This window comes from Hipposideros armiger, unplaced genomic scaffold (assembly GCF_001890085.2).
Source record: "Hipposideros armiger isolate ML-2016 unplaced genomic scaffold, ASM189008v1 scaffold_698, whole genome shotgun sequence".
Lineage (NCBI taxonomy): Eukaryota > Metazoa > Chordata > Mammalia > Chiroptera > Hipposideridae > Hipposideros > Hipposideros armiger.
Genome location: NW_017732048.1, coordinates 171,350 through 194,538, shown reverse-complemented (window position 1 = coordinate 194,538; position 23,189 = coordinate 171,350). Strand labels below are relative to the sequence as shown.

Sequence of the window (23,189 nt, the reverse complement as noted above, 5' to 3'; positions counted from 1 at the left end):
TGCCTAGTTGGCACTGATGAAGATTCTCTCCTTGACCAAACTCTAGCCTGGCTCGGAGCCTTCTTCTTGAACGGGCCTCAAACATGGCCTCTCAAAACCACAGACGCTCAGTACAAATGATTTCATCCACCCCAACCTACCCTAACATTAAAAGACTTGAACAAACACTAACATAATTTTTAACAGCTCTAGGCAGCATCCCTAGCATGATGACCCATTCCCCTGAAGTTCCTGTCTGGGAAAGCGCAAGGCTGCCAAAGGAATTTACTGTTTGTTCCAGCCAACACCTGAAGATACAGCCCGTTTCCCGGTCTCCGTGGGAGGACAGACGTCAAACTTTGATAAGCACCACTTGTCAAACTCAGGAGAGTTTCCCATGAACCAACACCCCCCACACCCATCCTACTTTTTAAAAATTTCCATTTGCCCGACTCTGCTCATGCCCAGGCCATTCGCATCCCCACTCCCCCATTCTCCCTTTAAAACATCCCGCTGCCTCTGCACAAACCCAAATTGAGTTCAGTTCATGCTGGACCCTCTCCTCTATTGCAGTAGTTTATCACTGATGAAAATCTATCCTAACCACTTTAATTAGTGTCTGGCTTTGTTTGTCTTTGGCAGTATTTTTTTTTAAATACTGAGGGTGCCAAAGAAATGTATACACATTTTAAGAAAGGAAAAAAAAAAAAACTATTAAAATTGTAATACTCAATATATACCGATAACAAAAGATGAATACAAGTCACGTTTGACTTCTGTAACTACAAGAGGTGCTCAAAGTGGTTCCCATCAGCATCCAGATACTTCTGATGATGGTGAACTACTGCTTGGGCAACGTTGACTGAAGTGTCCACTTGTAGACATTTTTGTCCCCTCTCTCCGCCCTGAAAATACTTGATATCCTGGTGGGTCTGTTTCCTGAGGTCACTGTGGCACTTAGCAGGGTAGGGGGACTGTCTTCAGGAAAAGGTCAGTGGACCAGAGGAGGACATAAATGGACCAAGCAATGGTTGGAGGAAAGTATGGCTCAAATAAAGGCTTTAGGGATAACATGCTTTAACAAAAGACTATTACTAATACAGCAAACATCTGGATCTTCAGTTAAACAGTTTTGAAGAAATATTCTTCGTGGTAAGGATTTTTTAACTAGAGGATTGCTCTGCTCCCATAAACTTATTTTGTTGCCTTCTCTCTTTTCTGCTCAAAAATACATTGTCTCCTAAGTCTTTCATTTGTTTCTACCTATAAAAAAGCTGTAACTCATGCAAATTAGTCCCATGAGTTTCTATACATGAGAAAACGTTACTGTAAAAAAATGTATTCTATTATTTGATTTAGGAGTATGACTTCATTCATACAACAGGAGTTTCTTTGTTTATTCTTTAGCCGTGTCCTGGCCTTTCACATTTGTTTCTTTGACAGTGATACAGGCAGTTTTATAAATTCACCATATGCCTCAAGGGTCCAGAAAGCAAACTTAGGTTAAGACAATTAAATAAAACAGACAGTTGAGATAATAAATTTACTTAGATCCATTCACTTAGCATCAATGCTTAACACATTCCTAAAGCAAGCAGATATCAAATTTAAAAGAGTCTTAATTGGGTTCAATAATTCGATAAACGGTCAAACAGTGCTCACTGCATATGCTTTGGGGCATGCATTTCATTCCTTACTGATCGGCTTTACCGAATTAACATATGAATTTTTTGTTTTTGATAGGAACAAGGCGGATAATTGTAGGAAGGAGCAGTGGTGGGGAAGACGCAAGATGCCTGGCAGCTGCACAGAACACAGAGCAGGTGATGACGCACAACGGCCACCGCCCAGAGATACCTAAGTGGCACATCTTGGCACATGTGGGTAAGTATAATGTTTATTAATCTAAAAAATGAGAAAATATTATAAAAATAGAAGAAATAGAAAACCCTAGACAAGTTAAAATACAGAAAAACTTTTAAGCAAAGTTATTTGAATCAGGCAATATTTAATGTATCAAATAGTAAGCTTAACAGCTAGATATAAAGTAATTGAAACCCAGGACACTAACCATGTCAAAAGGAAGCAGGCAGCCTGGCCACTCCCAGAATCCTTTGCCAGGTTAGTGCTCTCTCATTACACACTTAGGCACCCCCTGGTTACAAGAGTACTTGTTTGGTATTGATATTATAAAAATAACCATTCTTTAAATGATTACACATAGGAAATAAAATTAGAACTATGCATAAGGATTTTAATAATTGCAATTTCTTTAAGGGCCACTTGCAACCTCTGCCTGTGTCACAGACCTGTAGGAGAGAAACAAAACAAAACAAAACAAAAATGTGCTTAATGACATGTCTACAGTGTAGCATTAAAAAAAAAAAAGATGTATGAACTTTTATCATGGCATTGACCTTAGAGTACTACCTCCAATAACCATATTTTGCTACCAGTGTGTCAATTTCTGGCATCTGTATAAAATATTTTTTAATATAAAATTAGAAGTAGATATTCTAAAACTATCTCCAACTGTTAAAAGAGGTTGGCTTCTCCCTAAATACAGCTGATGAGAAATAACTTGCAAGGTATGTATGACTCTGGAAATAATTATGCAAACTGAATTTAGAAAACTGGGGTGGATCAGGTTGCACGAATCGTGCTGCAGCTTTGAAACTATGTTCACGCTGCTTATTGGGGGGAAAAAAATGTCTGTATTGTTTTCCTAGAAGAATATGATTAGGATGCCAAGGAAAAATATCCATGCTCATTGACTACTTTATTTCATGTGTTTTTTTCTGCTTTTTACCTTAGTTGTATTTAATATTTCTGATTCACCCACCGGACCATAAACACTCGGAAAGAAGGCTATCCATCTCCAAATTACTCACAGGATTTGAGACACAATTTCTGTATGGTGTTTGCTTAATAAGCATTTGCTCGATGAAAGGGAAGAGGAGGAAGGGAGGAAGGGAGAGAGGGAAGAAGTGGGCTCAGCTGCTGTTGCACAAACTAGTCCCTTACCTGTCAAGCTATCCTTATCCCAGAGAACACTGGTTAACTCCTTTGAGGTCTCGCCTTACATAATACTTTCTATGGGCCCTTTGACTACTAGTTAAGGGAGAATTCTCCTGCCACATGCACTTACCCACCCTAAAGCTTATGTAATAATAATCATCAGCATTTTATGTCAATAATTGTTCGATGTGTGACTTCATGTATTAAGCTTATATGATAGCTATATGTGCTATTCTATGGCATAGTTCCTGATTTGTTATAGGCCTTTATTAAATATGAATCACATGGGTGATTTACTCATTTCAGTCTCTTGGGCGAAAGAGCAGTGTGCCTTTATGGTTATACAAAGAGCATCAGGACTGAAGAGGAGAACCCCATGATCTTTGTAGTCCTACAGTGGTTCAGTTATTACTTAAAAGGAGATACGATTTTTGCCTGTGATATAAAAACGACAGAACCTGAAAAAGGCAGCTACAAGGACTCATATTTTGGAGCAAAATAAGAGTAATTTTTTAAAGTAGGATTTAAACCTTTTTCACAAGTTAAGCAATACGTGTTTTTTTTGTTGTTTTGTTTTTTGTTTGTACTTTTTGGTTTATTTTGTTTGTTTGTACCTTTTGACCACTTCATCCAAACATTTATACCTTTCCACCCCCTTCACCCATTTCGCTCACTCCTGCCGCTGACAACTAATCTGTTTTTGTTCTCTCCTTTTTTTAGATTCCACATATAAGTGAGATCACATGGTATTTGTCTTTTTCTGTCTGACTTACTTCACTCAACACAATGCCCTTAGGGTTCATCCATGTCGTCGCAAATGGCAGCATTTCCTTCTTTGCTATGACTGAATAATATTCTACTGCGCGCACGCGTGCATGTGTGTGCGAGTGTGTGTGAGTGTGTGTGTGTGTGTGTGTGTGTCACACTTTCTTTACCCATTCACCCATTAGGTTGTTTCCATATCTTGGCTATCATGAATAACACTGCAAAGAACATGGAGGTACACAGGCTTTTTGAGACATCTTTGTTTGTAACCAATCAGACAACATTCTGCCTATATAAATACATGATTGTGTGTTAGTCTGTGTTATACATAACAAAAATAAATTACATTTAATGTACTGGCTCGTGACCCGCTTTTTAATGTAACAATATTATAAAACATGTATGGTGCACAAATTATTTCTTTAGGTGATTTCTTAATATGGAATTATTGGGTCCATGAGCAATTAGAGCAGAATAAAATTGAATGAGCTGCCAAAGGGGGTAGCATACTTCTCTTTTCTCGGGGTGTTCATGTGGGGGCCAGATGCCCATTTAGCAGGGGTAGTGCAGGGAAGAGACCAGCATTAGATTAGGAGAGAAGCAGATGGCTCTAAAGCTCTCTAATTTCAGTGTACTGTGATTCTATGAGGGCTAAGAACAAACTCAACTTCTCTCTGTAGCCTGCTTGAGAGAAGATACTGTGACCTACTCAGCGTTACATACCCAATTCACGTCCATGGATATGAAATTGTTCTGAGATGCAACATCTCTAGGAGCTATTTAATGGTGTCATAGAGTCCATGGTCTGCATGGTGGGAGCACTTGTTTCCATTTCACGTGTATCTAAAAGTTATTTTCCTGCCAAGGAAAAGGGGCTCAAAATCCCCACCCCACATCCTCAGGAAATACGGACTCAGTAAGGAGCCTGAGATTCACAGAACAGCACAGAAAGGAGGAAACATTATGCAGAGTCCTTGGAGGAAACCAGTTTTCTCCTTATAGGCCTGAAGACTGTATTTTTAAAAAATAAATCTCCACTTTGAGCAGTTGTAGGACAGTACCCATAATTACCTGACATAGGTACTAAGTGCCCTGGGCAAACGTACCAGAGTAGACCAGAGTAGGACAGGAAGAACACGGAACACAGAGAAGAAGATCAGCAGAACCTGCACAATGAAAGAAAAAGAGATAATATGCTGGGCCAGGAAAAAAGAAGTCTGTTAAACATAATTTCTTATCGGTTTAACCAATTTCCGGTGAAGGTGAGTTGAAATTAATTAATAGCAAAACTACATTGATAGCATGTAGTGAGCTGCAATTACACAGAAGCTAACTATGTAACAGTGAGGATGTATTCGTTTCATAATTCAGTTATTTTCAATTTAAACTTTGGTTAATTTTTAAATAAAATCTAAGGCAAAATGCCTCTTTAGATAGTGTTGTCAACGTTTACATGGGCTGTAGGAAGATCCCATGTAAATCACAGTTATAATTCTTATGTTCAGCATGGGTTAGGCAAGAAGGAAACGTTCCTCAGACTGTTGCCCTAACAAAGCTTGTTCAGGATTGAAAATATACACGTCACAGTACTGGGATGCTATCACAGTTGTAATTTAATGTCATCATCATAAAGTTATTATGAGATCTACAAGAAAGAGCAACTTTCCCCAGTAAAGGGTAACAGGGAAGCGGTGTCTTCTAGAATAAGCCATTTCAAATAAGGCAGAAAAGACATGGAGAGTGTTCTCTGAATAGCACTGAAGGTCAATCAGTTTGCAAATCAAATGGAGTTCCACAGGGTACGGTGGAAAGATCTGGGAAACACATCAACAGTGGCTAAGAATACAAATACACGAGAAGATTTTATTTTGATAGGTGCTGTGGGACAAGGCAGAGTGGCCAAAGATAACAGGAGTAAAAGACAGAATGAAGTGGTCTCACGTTTCTGAACTGAACTTTGGCATAATGTTGTTCTTAAACGGCAGCTGACTTGGGTGTCCAGCCTTACACGGCTCCCCTCTGTGAAGCAGGGCTAAATATACGGGGGAGAGCCCATTCTTTCCCCAACTTGTGGGAATGTAAGTAATAAAGGAGCTTTTGTGGGGGAAGAGACAAGCACGCGAGTGAGTAGCCATAAAGTTTAGAAATAAAGATAATTTCTTTACAGATGAGAAGAACCCTCTTCTTCTCGAATGCTATAGGTACAGGTTTATTCAGTAAAAAACAGCAACACATATCACCTGAGGCGATGTATCGCAGATGCAGGGTCTGATGTAAACGCTGCACTAAAACACCATGCTCACTGCAACTCTGACTGAACTGTTACCACAGAGGAACAATGCAGTGAAGATAGGAAATGTCATTGAACGTATCATGTTTGCTTGTGTGTACCAATAAACCATTTGTTACATACAGTTGTCCATGTTTCTAATCACACCCTCCCTGAATAATCAGAAGATGGACACTCAGGCTTGGCCACTTCTTGAGTGGTCTTCAAAAGTCACTTTAGCTATTTGAACAAAATTCATTCATTCATTCATTCATTCATTCAGTAAATATCATTAAGCAAATAAAGAGCGAATGTATAAATATCTATTAAATGTGTGCTGAATGCTTACAACGTAAAGCAGGAAAATTAAGACTAAATTTTCCCTAATAGGTTAACTTTTGGAATTAAATACATGGAAGCAAATGCTAAATTATAAATTGGAATTTATAAATTATAAAGCCTTATATAACTAGTAGAAACTTCCTGAATATTATTTTAATGTCAACTAATGGGTAATCCTTTGTGTCCTAATATGAAGGAAAAAGTTTATGTTTCAGAATATAAAGAAACGCTATGTTTTTTGTCTGAAGAATGCATAATTATACTAAAGTTGATGTAGAGTTTCGGGGTATTTAGTCAACATTTCAAAACAAGTCATTTTGAAGAAATTTGGCAGCAGGCTTTGAACAGTTGTTCTATTTTAAATAGCTTACTATGGGATTGAAGACATGCTTAATGTAATTACTAAATGTTATTTATTTTATTCTGTCAAAATTTTAATTTTTATGTTTATCATATATGCCTCCCTTAATTTTCTGGATGACTTTGCCTGTAGATAATAATTTGAAGCACAGCATAAATATAACTAAATCAACTTGAAGTTTATATTAAAAGCAGATTTCCTACCCAAATATATTACTGCCTGTTTCTCTATCTGTCACTTTTCCTTATTTTCATGTTTTATAGTGTTTTCTTTATGATACAAACTCTTTCAGGGCTCAGTGAAATAATTCCTCTCTTGATACTATCTAAATGCACATTCCTTCCGCCTCCCTCCTTGTTTTAGCGTCTAGAAATGGCATGACATTTCAGAAAAGAACATGTGACCATGGTTTCAGTTAGAAGGTAAATTGCACTTATTAATTGTGTATCCTTGGGAAGAGATATTTAATAAATCAGAGCTTGTAAAATCAGTGTAATATCACCCACACATTAAGTTGTCATGGAGATAAAAGGAGATACTACAAAAATTTAACAAATGTCATTCCTCTTCCATTTCCTCCTCTTTTTGAGACCCGTGTTTCTATATAACCTTAAAATGTCAATTACTCATAATCAGCGTTAAGGAAAAATGCAATCCTTTCATTCTAAATATATCCTCCCTACACTCACCCAACTGACTTTGTAGCTCTCTTAGATATTAGGCTATGTGACAATTTTCCCAGTTTATTATTAAATTAATGTCTATTAGAATATATGATAAATTCCCCAGGGAGTGAGATACATTATGCTACATTTTTGAAGTTCTGTGCTGAGAGCATTGATGTCTTTTGAGTAGTTTGAGTAAAGTGAGTGCTTAAGTCTGAAGTAGGAAAACAAAGGAGAAGGAAATAACAAAGTGGGTTGGGATCAAGGATGGCATGGCTGCAGGTGCCCCAATAAGCAGATGTGAGATGAACTTGAACAGCCTGAAAAAATACGCAAGAGCATCGCATGAGATGATGACACCACCCATGAGACCATCCAAGGCAGAGGTCACTATTGTTGACCCAAATAAGGACTATATAATCCTTCTTTCCTCTGCAGTGCCAAGGCCTATTAGAGGCAGCAAGCTGAATGCAAAAGCCATCGACTAATTAAGAAATAAAGAAAATTAAGCTCTGGCTTCACCAGTGAAAAGATACATCATCCCTGGTTAGTAAGTAAAAGGCAGAAAGTAATTGGCAGAGAAGTTTGGAGGTGAGCTCTCTCTTCCATTCCCATGCTGTTGTGGATGCATCTCTGATAGTTAAAGTCTGAGAACTGAGCAGCTGTAGATACACCAGAGGGTGAGCCCTTTCTCTACATTTTACTGGTCTGAGGACCATAGGGAAGAAGTAAGACCTTCGATGAGTCTCCTGACTCTCAGTTTTTCCGACTCCATCCTAGCTTCTAGAAAAAAAATTAGCCTCACACGGACATAATTCAATGACACGTGTAGGCATGCAAGAAAAAAGTGAGCCCATTAGTAAGCTGCAGTGAGAACCTACCAAGTGTCTAGGAACAAATTCCATGTAAGGGTAAGAACAGAGTGTCCTTAATAATAATATTAGCAAAAGTAAATAGAAGCCTAATAAGAAGTGAAAGACGGAAGTCCTTGTGGGATAGAAGATAAACTAAATATTTTCATTAACATTTCTGCATAAATAGAAATCATTTTATATGTTATATGCTAAGCCTTAAAGTAAGCACTTAGAATTAACTAATATTTACCAAGCACATGCTATGTGTCTGATACTGTTTGGCAGCAATTAAAGCAATGAAAAAGTAAATCTTGTCTTACTCTATGAAAACAAAATGGAATCATTTGAAAATATGCTGATTCTACCAAAATTTGTTGAAATACACTGAAGTGAGAAATTTGTAATCCAATAATGGTTGCGTAAATTTTTCAGATAAAGCATCCCACTAAAACAAGTGCAATAGTTGGATAAAATATTTTTAAAAGCCTGTGTGAAAGCATCAGAGACCTTTCAAACCAATCAAGTATTATTGGTTCCTCTAAAGATACCTACCAGTTAAGGAAGGAAATCCTGAGAGGCTGACAATCTGAAGAATGATTGCAAAAGTCTTTTAGGCTTATAGGACAAGAATCCAAGCTCCAGTATTACTGAGGAAGGTGACCCAAATGAACTCCCTAGGTTTGGGGTGGCAACTCTGAAGAGCTACACTGCAGAGGAGGAGTAAGGATGAAATGGAAATATATCAGCCTTCTCAATGAATAAAGCCCAACTTAAAATCTTTGCCATTTTTTTTGTTGAATTTCAAATAATCTAGGATTGCTAGTACCTCAGAACTTCTTTCAAAAGCAAACTAAAATTTCCTCTGGAAGAAGTTCACATCAGCCTAGGCCTCAAATTATCTTTGCAATTTTTCTATACAATGTCAACACCTAATCAAAAATAAGCAGACATACATGGTGACAAGACCATGTGATCAAAAAGCAAAAGAAAATAACAGAGAGTAGAAACAGACACACAGAGAGTTTGATGATGAACACCAAACAATAATAATAATTTAGGAAAGATATGGAAGATTTGAACAACATAGACAAACAACTCTCCATAATGAACACATAAAGAAAACTCCACCCAATAACCATAAAATACACATTACCCACTTTTTTTCAAGCACTGGGTGCTTCTCAATATTTGTTCAAAACTGGCTATAGGCTAGGTCGTTAAGTAAGTCTCAACACGTTTCAAATGATCTAAACCATCAACACAGAGCTTATTTTTTGACCCAAGTGAATACAGGATGAATACAAGATGAAAATAAAGCTGGATTTAGAGAAAACATTTAAACCTGAAACCTATATATCAGAAAAGAATAAAAGCTAAAAATCAGTGAGGCTAGTATCTATCTTGTCACATTTTCTCTCTCTCTCTCTCTCCTTTTTCTCTCTCTCCTTTTTTCCTTTTCTTTCTTTCCTTCTTTCTTCCTTTCTTTCTATGTATCTATATCTATATTTCTTAGTGAATATACAAAAAAGTGTACATACAAAAAAACCCCAACTTACAGCAAATCATACTTAATGGTGCACTATTATTGAAAGCTTTCTTTTTTAGAACAGGAATGAGACCAAAATTCCCAGCATAACCAAGATATTCTAAACCTGAGTGTTTAAAATGCATTAATATGTTGCTAAATATACAGAAAAGCAAGGAAATGATTACCTATAAGATAACGGCTTTTTTTTTTGTAGATGTGATGAGTGATTAAACAAGAGAGAAATTTCTAGGGTTGCCTATTTCTTAAACTGCATGATGGTTAATGGGTGTTTACTTTGTGCTTTTAAAAACTTAATTATACATTTATGTAATTTTGTGCCATGTATTATATCTCACAATTACAATTTTAGAAATAGTGTTGAAAAAAAATTTTTTTGAATAGTTTACAATAGTGTTTTTGTGTTGCTTATGAAAATGTATTAAAAATGTTTCTATATGCAGAAGTTTGCTTTGGCATTTCATGGCAGGTTTATCCCATAAAAACTCGTAAATAAAAAAAAAAATCATAAATAACATCTTCAGTGTATCTGCAGTGATACACTGAACCTAGTTTCAGAGAAAATTGTAATCTAACAAGACATCTTTGATTCCACTAAAAATCAATCAAATTCCCTCAGTTTTGTTAAAGCATTTCTCACTTAAAACCCCGATGTATTGAAACTTCACAATTAAGAATCAAATTTTCCATCTTCAAATTTTTGCAATTGTTTCATATATGCTCTTGTTTTCCCCTTAACTAAAAAAAACTGTCCTTGAGGATAAAGACCACATCTTACTCATTCTGTACTTTTCCTACTATCTTGGCTGGAGATTTAATACCTAAGTACTAAATATTATGCTTTCATGAATCAAATCAGATGCAAGAATTTTAGAACTATCCTTAAGAAATATAATACTATTTTCATCAACTGATACATTAAAGCTAAAATTACCCTTTCATTAACTGCACATAGAATTTAAGAAAAAATTGCATTGAAATTTGCCTAATAAACTTTAAACATATGTACCATGAGATCGATAAAGAATGCTCAAAGATAGTCCTCATAGTATTATTTAAAATAACATAAAAATTACATAACTGGAATTACACAACCCCACTGCCTCCAGCACTGCTCAAATACAAATCTTTGGAGACTTCCTGGTAAGAAATTGCATGACAATCGGTGAAGAAGAACAAAGGCTTTTCTTCAAGGTGAAAATCCCGCCATATCCTGGGTAGGCAGTGGAATCCCCAGCACTTAGGCTCCCAAGAGTCAAAGCATAGATTGTGTCACCCCCTGGTAAGGGGAATGATGGGAGGTCATGAGTGACAGATGAAGCAATGGCAGTAAACATCACCGGGCCCAAACAAGAGCCCTTCATTCTACTCCTTCCTTGGTTACTAACTAGGTGACACGAACAGCGTACAATCTCTTGGGGCATCAATTTCCTCTCCACTAGATGGACATAATGATATTGAGAGGATTAGGTTAGATCAGCACTTCTTAAAATCCCAGAACACTTGTTCTTCCAGCAGTTAATAGGCATTCTGTAAATTATAGGCATTTTGAAAAGAGGGGTTAAGACATTCTTCAAGGGCCGGCCGAGGGGCGCGTTGGTTAGGAGTTGGCTTGGAACGCCAGCTCTGAGCAGCTGGGCCCCCGGTTCGGATCCCACATGAGGGCCAGTGATGCTGCCCTCTACAGCTAAGATGGTGAACAACAGGTTGACCTGGAGCTGGGCTGCTGTGAGTCGCTGGCGACGGCATAGGCTGCAGCGGGCTGACAGGCAACAAACATGAGCTTTCATGAGCTGCCATGAGCCGCCGTGAGCAGCTGTCCAATGGCCGGTGAGCAACTGCCTCACACGGGAAGAGTGCAATGATGGTGCCAACTTGGGCCAGTGAAGCGACGTCCTCCACAACTAGACTGAAGAACAAAAGGACAGCAACTTGTCTGTTCTCCTTCCCCATCTCCCCAATGCTGTTCTCTTCCCCCAATTTCCTAACTAAAAAAAAAAATCTTTAAAAAAAAAGACATTCTTCAAAAATAAATCAATAAAAACAAAACAAAGCAAAATGACAACAACAAAACCTGGTCTCTGTCAAGCAGATCTTGTTGCTGTAGGACTAGCCAGTAACTTTAGTGTGTAAATCTTCTAGAAAATAGTGGATAGATTTTTTTTTCAAGTCTACAATGGACACTATTTCCCCCAATTTAACCCAGGATGTTGATTACACTTAGTCTGTTCATTTAAAATTATAGAGTTGCTTTGCTCCCCTTGAAAAATTGTTACATCAATGGTATGTCTTACAATTGAGAGCTTGTCATACATAATTATACATAGAATTTCCCAAAACCTATTTTCCCACAAAATTGTTTTTGACAGCTTTTCATAAAATTAGGACTCGAAGAAACAGATATTGTCTGGTTCTATAGTTCGTCGTGAAGATATCATACTCCCACTCTCAAAGAGAAAACCAGGCTGATTAAATCAAGAAAAACAGGAGAGGAGAAGCAATTCTGGAATGGGGGGGTCTCCAAAACTCTGCTGCTCTATAAAAGCAATAAGAACACTAGCAAAAATTACCAAAATTAACTTACTTTTTGAACTCTGAAAATTAACCAAAAACTTGTAACAATCCATAGAACATTTATTAAGGATAATAAGCTGACTATCAATAGGAACAGTGAGGTTTTAACTTACTCAATATCAATGCCCTTATCTCCAGTTCTGTAGTAGCCTTGAAAATCAGCAGCCTCACAATAACTGTAGCTATGAGAAAGCAGCATAGCATCTATAGAGGGTGCAGAACCTTGTCGAGTTCCCCCGAATGTCCCATATCTAGAGAATTGTCACTATTTGACCACATGGAAACTGCCTGGAGAATCCTGACTTGAATGTTTTTTCATCTGACCTGAATCAGCAAGAAACCGTGTCTCTGTGAATTTGTCAAAAACAATCAGGGGCAATAGTTTTGCAAAGCATCTGCCTGAGGCAGTGATACCAGTTGGAACAAACAAGAGACTTGCCAAAAACATTAAAAAAAAAAAAATCTGGAGAACAAGATGTTTATAGGAGGTTTGAAAATGCTCTGACATATTTCTGGAGATCTAGAAGGCCACAGATGCAGTGCTGTCGGGAAAGACCCCATAAAGCTCTATCTTGCTTCTCTGGCTTACCCAAAGGTTCTGTGTAAGCAGAGTTGTAAGCTGCTGGAGTGTTCATGGCCTTGGTACTTTGTCCAATCATTAGCTGATTATTGAGACGCTGAGAAAAGACTTCAATGACTGCATACAATACATAATATGGACTTTACAGAATTATTTCAAGAAAGTCACTAAACCAAAAGTAGCAACAAAAACAAAAACAAACATCAGCAACAAAAATCTGGGAACAGGGGGAGGGTCCAAATTTCAGACTTGCCACATTATATTATATTAAATTTCCAATTTTAAACCAACAAAAATGGGATGTGATTTATAAATCATGCTATTATACATGTTAATATACATGAAAGAATGGCCCATCAACAGACCAAAAAAAAAAAAGGCTGTCAATAGAAACTCCCTGAGGAAGCTCAGATGATAGACTTACTGGACAAAGATTTTTAATCAACTACAATAAATATAGTCAAAGAACTAACGAAAATCATGTCAAATAAATTAAAAGCATGAGAATGATTCCTTCTAAATGGTGACCTCCAACAAAAATACACAAAATATTAAGGGGAACAGAATAGAAATTCTGGAATTAAAATGAAAAAGTCACTAGAGGGTCTCAACAGTAGATTTGAGCTGGCATAAGAAAGAATCAAAGAACTTAAGATAGGGCAACTGAAATCCAGTCTAAGGGACAGAAAACAAATGAAGAAAAATTCACAGTTCCTCAGAGACATTGTGGGACAACATTAAGCATACCAAAATACATATAACCAGAGTCCCAAAAGGAGAGGTAAGAGAAAAAGGGACAGAAAAAATATTTGAAGAAATGTGGCTGAAAAGTTCACACATTTGATGAAAACATTAATCTGCATATCCAAGAAGCTCAAGAAACTTTAATAAAGTAAACTCAAAGATATCCAGACATACATTTCACTTTATCAAAAGACAAAGAGCAAGAAAGAATCTTGAAAGCAGAAAAAACAAACAAAAAAACATCATCTACAAAGGTCCCTCAACATTAGGAGCTGACTTCTTATCAGGAACTATTAGAGGCAAGAAGTCATTGGAGGGCCGGCCGAGTGGTACGATGGTTAAGAACTGGCCTGGGACGCCAGAGGGCCCCGGTTCGGATCCCACATATGAGGGCCAGTGACACTGCCCTCTACAGCTAAGATGCTGAACAACAGCTCAACCTGAAGCTGGGCTGCTGAGAGTCGCCGGCGACGGCATAGGCTGCAGCCCCTGTGGCAGTGGGTTGCCATGGGCTACCGTTGTGGCCAGCAGCCAGCGTGAGCGGCCAGCAGCCGCAGTGAGCGGCCATCCAGAAGCCAGCGACTGATCTGCCTCGCCCGGGAAGAGCACAATGATGGTGCCAACTTGGGCCAGTGAAGCAACGTCCTCCACAACTAGACTGAAGAACAAAATGACAGCAACTTTTCTGTTCCCCTTCCCCCAATTCCCCAGCGCTGTTCCCATCCCCCAATAAAGCCAATAAAAAAAAAATCTTAAAAAAAAAAAGAAGTCATTGGAATAACATATTCCTTGAATGCAGACTAGAATTAGTGATGTGCTTCCAAAGAATTGTATAGAAAGATGGGTTAAAAATAGCTTTACCATAGAGAAAGTAGAAAACACTATCCAAACTTAACAGATTGGGGAAAGCAGCCTTGGGAAACAAAGTCCAAAATCTAACAAGAATATGGTGACAATTCTGAACCACAACTCTCTAACTCTTGGTTTTTCATTCCAGTAATTCTCAGTTTTCAAAATGAACAAAGATCACCTGAGGAGTTTATTAGAAATGCAGAATTCAGAGACCCACGCACAAAGATTCTGATTCAACAGGTCTAAAGTGGAGCCCAAAAACATGAGTATCAAACAAGTACCCCAGTAGACTCAAATGTCTGTGATTTTCGTTATATAGTGACTCTGGAGCATAACTTGAGAGATTACAACAAGCACACCCTGACATGATTTATTTTTAAACTTGTAATTTATACTAAATGTAAATTTAGTATAAATATAATTTATACTAAATATATTAAAAGCAGAGTAAAGAACAATATTCTTAATTAAGGGTTCTACTTATCTTATTTATAAAAAAAGTTTTTAAACCTTCCCATTTAATTATTTAAGACATCTTTTCCTAAAAGGTGCTCTTCAATAAAACTTACTTGAGTTAAGTCTTATTTTAAGATGATGCAATAAGAAGAAGGCACCACTACAAAGATCCTGAAATTATTTGGAAACTTTCCGCCATGATGATTTATTTCAAGAGAAATTAGAAATTCCACAAAATTACCAAGTATAATTTATAGAATGCTGAGTCAAGAAACAGGTGTTAATGTTGGAATGATGAATCTTGTCCTTTTCCTCAGACGTTTCTAATAAATGAGCCTTTAGAGACTAAATCAGATGGTGGGTTCACATAGATTTATGTCTTTTATTTCCTTTCACCAAGAACGTAAAGTGGTAGATGATGCACGTGTATTTTGCCAGCTGTTCCACAAACCGCATGCACTGAATACAAATATTAGTGGAGGTGCCACTGCCTCAGTGACTCCATCTTACACTTGTCCCAGCACCTGAATGTCGGCTGGCACACGGAAAGTATATGCATCTCTGCTGTGAGCTTGGCTACAATTCTAGCTAGCATTCCATTTCCAGATGGCTCCTATTACCACCTAATTATTTTTAAACGCTGATTTTATTTCAAGCCATTTACCATTGTCAAGGGTCACCATGAAGTAAAATGTGGCTGAAATCAAATAGTTTGGGTTCTAGGTCTATGGTTAGAAGCATTCAAGAATGGTCACCTTTGAGTGATTGACAGACCATATGGTGAAATCCATGGCAAAACTATAAATCCAGTATTCAAATTTTAATAAAAACTATAAATAATTTTTACAATTATTCAGCCATAATTATTTATTTTGTGTTAAATTTCCATCTGTCCTGATAAACAAGTTAGAAAGTACCAAAGAAATCTAGTCATTCATTTATTAATTCTTCTGATATGTATTGAGGTCTTATTATATACCTCAATAAGATAAACAGATTCCTTCTCTCAAAGAATTTGTACCCTAGTGAAAGAGAAGATGATTACAAATTCTTATTAAAATATTGTGACAGTATATTGCAGAAAGGCAATGTGATTAGATGACAAGGGCTGAAGAAAGTTCTGAGGATTTTTATCTCCTTTGTATTGTTAATCTGTTTTTGAGACTTAATGTGGACTGGAGACATATGGATTTGAGGAACAGGAAATACGTCTGAATTTGGGCTTGGATTAAAGACACTATTTTGACTGATTCTTTTCTTGCTTTTAAGTTCTAGTTCATTATAAGTATGGCACACTCATAGAATTAACATGCTGTGCATCCTGTCTGTCTTGCCCACTTTGGGCAATATATTGTCTTTATACAATAGGTGCGTGAGGACACACACAGACACACAACACTGGCTTGAAGTTTTTTTTGTTTTGTTTTTAATACACTCTAGAATGAGAGCTCACGTATATTTAAATGCGTGGAGAGTGGGGAAAGGGGAAATATAATAAAAGTGTGCTTGCATTTGTTTTCATAAAAACTCTGGGCTGCTATTAATTCTTTCAAACGTAGGGGAGTCTCTTCTTTGCATCCCATGCTGCTCTTTGCTGATCTTTTACTTAGGATCCCTTGCATTAAAGATCTTTCCAAAATACTCTATTTTTGTCCTTGTTTAAAGTACAATCTGCTCTCTGAGTCTTCATCAGTTATTTTCTACGGAAGATGTTGTTTCCCTCAAATAGAACCTGTAAAATGTCACTGCATTACTCACTGTATTTCTGAATGTGCCATCTGAGTGTCACTTGGGCTCTACGCCACCTCCTGTCACTTGAATATTTTGACTCCTACATCCCTCTCCTGGCTGTGCCCCCTCTGGCCATATAAGCCTGAAGCTATAAAAGTGGGATAAGAACATTTTTAAATACCTTTTAATCTGGAAGAGAAATTTCCTGGACTCCCCTGGTTACAGAATCATGTTAACTGTACAACATGTTAGGGACCTCTGCGACCACAACTCAGGGGAACTGTTACTATGTTTCTATATCGATTAGTGTCACCTTTATTCTCAACTGCCATTGCAGTGTTTTTTCTTTTTTTAAAAAAAAGACTTTTATTAAAATATAGCTAATATACAATATTATATTAGTTTCACGTGTACCTCATAATTATTCAACAGTACCATAATTATTCAAAAATTACCGAGGAGAATTATTAACTAATCACTTCACACCAATTATCACAAGAGCTACCTTTATCACTTACAGTTTCAATTTTTCTCTGCTGGCTACCAGTGGTTAAAAAAAAAAAGTAAATTTTGATAGTTAATATTTTTTAAATTGGTATTTTCTGTATATAATCCACTAACTTCTATCTAGAGTGCCGAACCCATGTCTGACAAGGTCAATTACACACACACCCCAACCCCCACGCACTGAGTCAGGCTAAATTAGAGTAATCTGTTCTTTGTTATAATTATAATCCAGCAACTTAAATCAAGAGCTATGTATTCTGTCTCAAGTACTATTATAATACTAATTTGTTTTGTGAATTTACAACAGTTTCTATATACAGTCAACCCTTGAACAGCAAGGGTTTCAACTGCATGGGTCCACTTAAACACAGGTGTTTTTCAATAAATACTATAAATGTGTTTTCTCTTCCTATGATTTTCTTTTTATTTATTTATTTATTTATTTATTTATTTTTATTTTTTTAGCTGAGCCATCCTGCTACCTATTGACAGCTTAGCGGCAGCTCAGCTCGGGCCGGGCATCGAACCGCTGTTGCTCAGAGCTCAAACTCTTGAGCAAGCTGTTAACCAACTGAGCCACTCGGCCGGCCCTCCTATGATTTTCTTAATAGCATTTTCTTTTCTCTAGATTATTTTATTGTAAAAACCCAATAGATAATACATAGAATATACAAAACGTGTTAATTGACTATTTTATGTTATTGGTAAAGCTTCTGGCTGACAGTAGGCTATTAATAGTTAAGTTTTTAAAGAGTCAAAAATTAGATGCAAATTTTCAACTGATTGAGGGTGGGTACCTCTAATCCTTGCATTGTTCAAGGTTCAACTGTATATAAATTTATTCATTTAACTACTAATGATAATTTCATATGTAATAATGAGCTGATCCTAACATACTTAAGACATTTCTAATAATCACAAGTTATCACTGATCTAACCCTACAGTATTTATAGACAATTCACATTCCAAATGGACACTCTATGCTGGTATTCAGGAAGGATAGTTCTTTCTTTTAAGGTGTCATAACCATACTTTTGTTCACAAAGTTAGTTTATGGGTCTCTGCACCACAATTCAGACATCACTGAATCAAGATTATATGCTGTAAGTATAGCTTATCTTTACATGTTCTCCGTAATCAACCTGAAATTTTTGCAGACATTGTTTGACATTATGAAAGGGATATACCTTCAATGTGGACTTCCTTTAGCTAAAGCAATTTGTCCATTAACAGAAGAGCCTACTCACGTTTTTCTTGTTCTGCCTCTACTCCTTCGCTTTCTGTGTCACTTGGCAAGATCCATGGTTGGTGAACCACCTGCAATTGCTTTAAAGATTCATCCTGCCAAAGAAAAAAAATTATTTCAGATTACGTTCTAGAATAAACTAGTGAATACCAATATGGGCGAATGCTTCGGTACCCAGAATTACGTGTCCAACAAACCATAATAAAAATGTCCTCAAAACAGAGAAGAGTTCTAAGTTTAAATTCTTTTTCATGTCACAGATATGCCACAAACTCTGAACTCATTTTTTTTTGCATTCACCTTTTAATGAGATTTAATGGCTTAATAAGAAAAACTATCTAGACCCTGTTCCTCCCTGAATTAACATTTTTATGAAAATCTGGGCACTTGTTCTTCGAAATATAATAATGAAAACATATTCAATAGAAAATTGAACAAATAGTACCTCTGTGTCATCAAGCTTTCAAATTCCATTTAATGAAAATAAAGATTAGTAGGATTTTGAGAATATTCTCAACTTCACCATTTAGTACTTCACTGTCTCCTTCCTCTCTCGCATCCTTATTTTTATGAATATATTGCTCTGTACAGTAAAACGTTAGATTGCGAGTAATATGGTTTGCAAGCGTTCCTCAAGACGAGCAAACATTTCTAATACATTTTACCATGGTAAACGGGCGATGTCTTACAATACGAGTAGTTTGTTTCTGGAACAAATTATGCTCGCAAACCACGGTATTACTGTACATCCTTGCTGCTCTATGCCTTCTGTTCCTGACTTACAGCAGACCCTCATCATCCCCCATCCTGACTGTAGCAACAGCCATCTATGAAGTTTTCTAGGACCAAGTTCCATACACTCTCTATTTCTCCCCACCAGTTCTCTGCCAACGTGAACTTTCTAAAATGTTGTAACCTTGTTCATCCCCCTTGAGTGTCCTCTTCATTACTCCCAAGAGAAAATCTAAACTCAAGGCCCGCCATGATCCATACTTGTCTTGCTCATCTACCACCAATTCTATCACCATCCCACCTCGGCTGACACTTCCACTCCAGCTATAAGGAACTGGCAGCTCCTTCATTTTGTCATTCTCTCTGATCTTCCAAGATGTTTTCACATGTTTTACTTCCCACCTAGAATGCACTACATTTATTTATCTGTCTCAAACATGAACAGTCCTTCAGGTTCAGGTGTCATCGCTATTGCCGTCCCTAATCCGCCAAGTGAGGGTTATTCCTTTATTCCGTTACGTGCCGCTTGCACCAATAGAGCAGTTACTATATAGTACTTGTCATTTCACATCTTCCTACCTGGAAAATGCTGTAGAAAGTCCTTAAAGACATGGATAACTTTTTCGCCTATGCATTTGCAGCGTCTACCTGCCCTCCCCCGTAAGTATTCACTCAGTCAACATTTGTGTAGGGGAAAGTAAGGAAGAAAAGGAAAGAGAGAATGAAAGGTAGGAAAAAAAGAAGGCAGGATGGATCCTTTAGAATAAAATACAAGTAACGATTTCAAAGTTATTGAGTCATGATTCAAGAAAATATTTTCAAATGCGTTTTGACAATTAAAAACATAAAATTGATATGACCTGTCAATTCAATTCACTTTTTTGTCCTGTCAAATTCATTCATCATCTTTCCCCTCTTTTAATGATCTTTTCCTCCAATTTGAGATCTTTTTGCTTTATTCTTTAGACAAATCATAATGAGGTAAAAATAAAGGCTCACAGTCAGATGGGCACTAGATTTATCCAGGTGATTACTTTGAAGTTATATAAAAGTATAATTTAGGTGTGGCCAGTTAGCTCAGTTGATTAGAGCGGGGTGCTGATAACACCAAGGTTGCCGGTTCGATCCCTGCATGGGCCACTGTGAGCTGCATGCTCTTTAAAAAACAAACAAAAAACCCAAAACATATATATATATATATATATATATATATATATAATTAAAAAAATAAAAGTATAATCTGTATGTTGTACACCTGAAACTAATATGATATTGTATGTCAACTGTAATTGAGAAATAAATGTAAAAAAATAAAGGGTCACAACCCCTGATCTGTAAGAAACAAAATTATCACCAAACATTAAATGTTCACTATATTTAAAAAAATTCCTGTATAAGACAAGCATCCTATCTGCCATCTCTTGATTGTGATGTTTACCTCTGGAGATGTTTAGTCCCAATGCAGGGTTTCAAAAAGGCACAATTTTGGGAGGGTGTTAGGGGTTGAATAGGGGAAGCACAGGGGATATTTTATGGGGGGGGGTGAAACTATCCTGTAAGGTATTTTAATGTTAAGTACAAGACATTAAGCATTTGTCAAAACTCATAAAACTTCACACACAGAGTGAACCTCAATGCATGCAAATGAAAAAAAAATCAATGAGGAGATTGGGGGATCCCAGGATGGAAGGCAAAATACTAAAGAAAATAACCTAAATGCATGAGAAATATATGCAACAATCTCACTAAAGGGGGTGGGGGAATAAGGTGCTGACCTAAATAACTTTGAAAATGAATGGAGTCAATAAGATCAAAAGCAAAAGGAACTGTACATAAGCACTGTACTATAATTGATAAATCTGTTTCCTATGGGCATACAGGTTAACAATTCTGCAAACACTACACACACACACACACACACACACACACATTATGGAATTGAAAAATGAAGTAAATGAATGGCAGGTGGCGGAAGCCAAGTTTCTCACTCTTGGAGTAAGAGTTCACAGACAGGCAATGCTAGAATGATCCATGTGTATTGTATTAGAGTTGGAAATGTCAGTATGAACTCGTGTGTAGCTTACTATATATACAGATAACTACACACAGAAATATTTATAGACATTTATATATACATGCGTTACTAATCACACATATATCTCTCTGCTGTGGCAGCTGAGAGGACTTAAACACAATGGTACCCCAATAGCAATGAACACAACTACCACCTTGATCTTGATTTCAAATACCATTTTGCCATGAAAGAACCAGTATTCTTGCAGAAATGACAGATTCTTAGACTGAGGCAGGAAATATACAAGATAAATCTAGAGCATCTAGTAGTGCCAGAAAGTAAAAAATGCTACACACACACACACACACACACACACACACACACACACACACACACACACAATGAGGGTTATTGTATCAAAGGCATAAAGGAGCCAACCGAAAAATCTGTGTGGCCAAATCTAGAACAATTTGAGCAACAAAATATATAAGGTAGCACTGGGTTATAACCCAAAGTATAAAATAAATATCTATAGGTCCATTCTGGTAAAAATAAATGATTAAATAGATAAACAAATAGACCACTATGCCATGCAGAAGGATTTCAAGTAATTTACGTAGATAATTCATCCTTAAGGAGTGGAGAATAACTTCCTACTCCTTAAGTGTGGCCTGTATAGAGTGACTTTCTTCCAAAGAGTACAACATGGGAAGGGAAAGTAAAAAGAGTAATTTTACAGTGGAGAACCTGACAAACACTACATACAACCAGGTGGTTAAGGTGAACATCAACAGCAATAATTCCTTTGATGTGCCTTTGACAGGATGGGAGGAAATGGAATTTTACCTCTATGGTTTTCCTCCTGTAAACACATTATCCCAGTCGACCCATAAGAAAAATATCACACAAATCTCAATTAATGCACGATCAACAAAATATGACCAGTAGTCTTCAAAACTATTAGGGTCATAAAACAAAGAAAGTCTGAGAAATTGTCACAACCAAGAAAAGCCTAGGGAGATATAATTACTCAGTGTAACGTGGTATCTTGGATGAGATCTGAAACAGAAAAAAGACATGAGGAAAAAACTGAGGAAACTTCAATAAAGTAAGGATTTAGTTACTAATCATGCATCAATATTTGTTTATTAATCGTGACTCATGTACCATACTAATATAAGGTAATAATAATAGTTGAAAGTGGGAGACAGATAGACACAAACTCTCTGGATTATCTTTGTAGTAGATTCTATAAACCTAAAACTGTTAAAAATTTTTTTTAAAAAGGCGTATTTTAAAAATTGAAATAGCAACACAAAATTCCTTAAATGATCTTCATTTTAAAAATAAAATCACAGCACCTTTAGCATTAGTAACACTTCAAAATAGCCTGTGAATGGGATTAAAACTTAAATTCCTGTCCTATGAGAGATTGGCTTTGCAGTGACAAATCCTTGCCCCAGGGGTCAGGAGTCACAGCTTTTTATCTTGGTTAATCTAGACCAGGGGTCAGCAAACTGTGCCTTGGGAGCCACATGCGGCTCTTTGGGTACGTACATGAGGCTCTGAGGTAAAATTGAAAATGAAAATAAAATTATCATAGTTTCATTGATAGCATTACTTTAAATTTTCCTTATTTGTAAAAATATATTTATGGCTCTCAGATAATGTTTAAATTGTTGTGAGGGACAGAACTGGCTCTTCCAGGGGTCGGCACATTTTTTAGATAGAATATACCCAAAGAGTCGCATGTGGCTTGCGAGCCGCAGTTTGCCGACCCCTGATCTAGGGCATGTCACTTCTGCTCTTGGGACAGAATGGAGAGTGAAGGCACTGGTTTAGATCATCTCCAGGACTTCACAAGTAGGAAATTTCTAGATCTAGTTTCCTTTAGACAGTCAGTAAAATGCTAGACATACTAAATCAACTATTGGAGGGAAAGTCACCAAAAAA

General features: G+C 36.9%; 1 protein-coding gene across 3 annotated transcripts in view; it reads right to left on the bottom strand.

Annotated features, from left to right (window-relative positions):
• Positions 1-1,355: 1,355 nt before the first annotated feature.
• LOC109373272 (uncharacterized protein C8orf34-like) overlaps positions 1,356-23,189 on the bottom strand; it is a 186,780-nt gene continuing 164,946 nt past the window's right edge. For all 3 annotated transcript variants that reach the window (XM_019627008.1, XM_019627010.1, XM_019627009.1), the window contains 3 exons: positions 18,492-18,585; positions 4,869-4,928; positions 1,356-2,288 (listed from right to left, as the gene is read on the bottom strand). In XM_019627008.1, the coding sequence (XP_019482553.1) occupies positions 2,281-2,288; positions 4,869-4,928; positions 18,492-18,585 (162 nt within the window). In that variant the 3' untranslated portion in view covers positions 1,356-2,280. The remainder of the gene's footprint in view (positions 2,289-4,868; positions 4,929-18,491; positions 18,586-23,189) is intronic.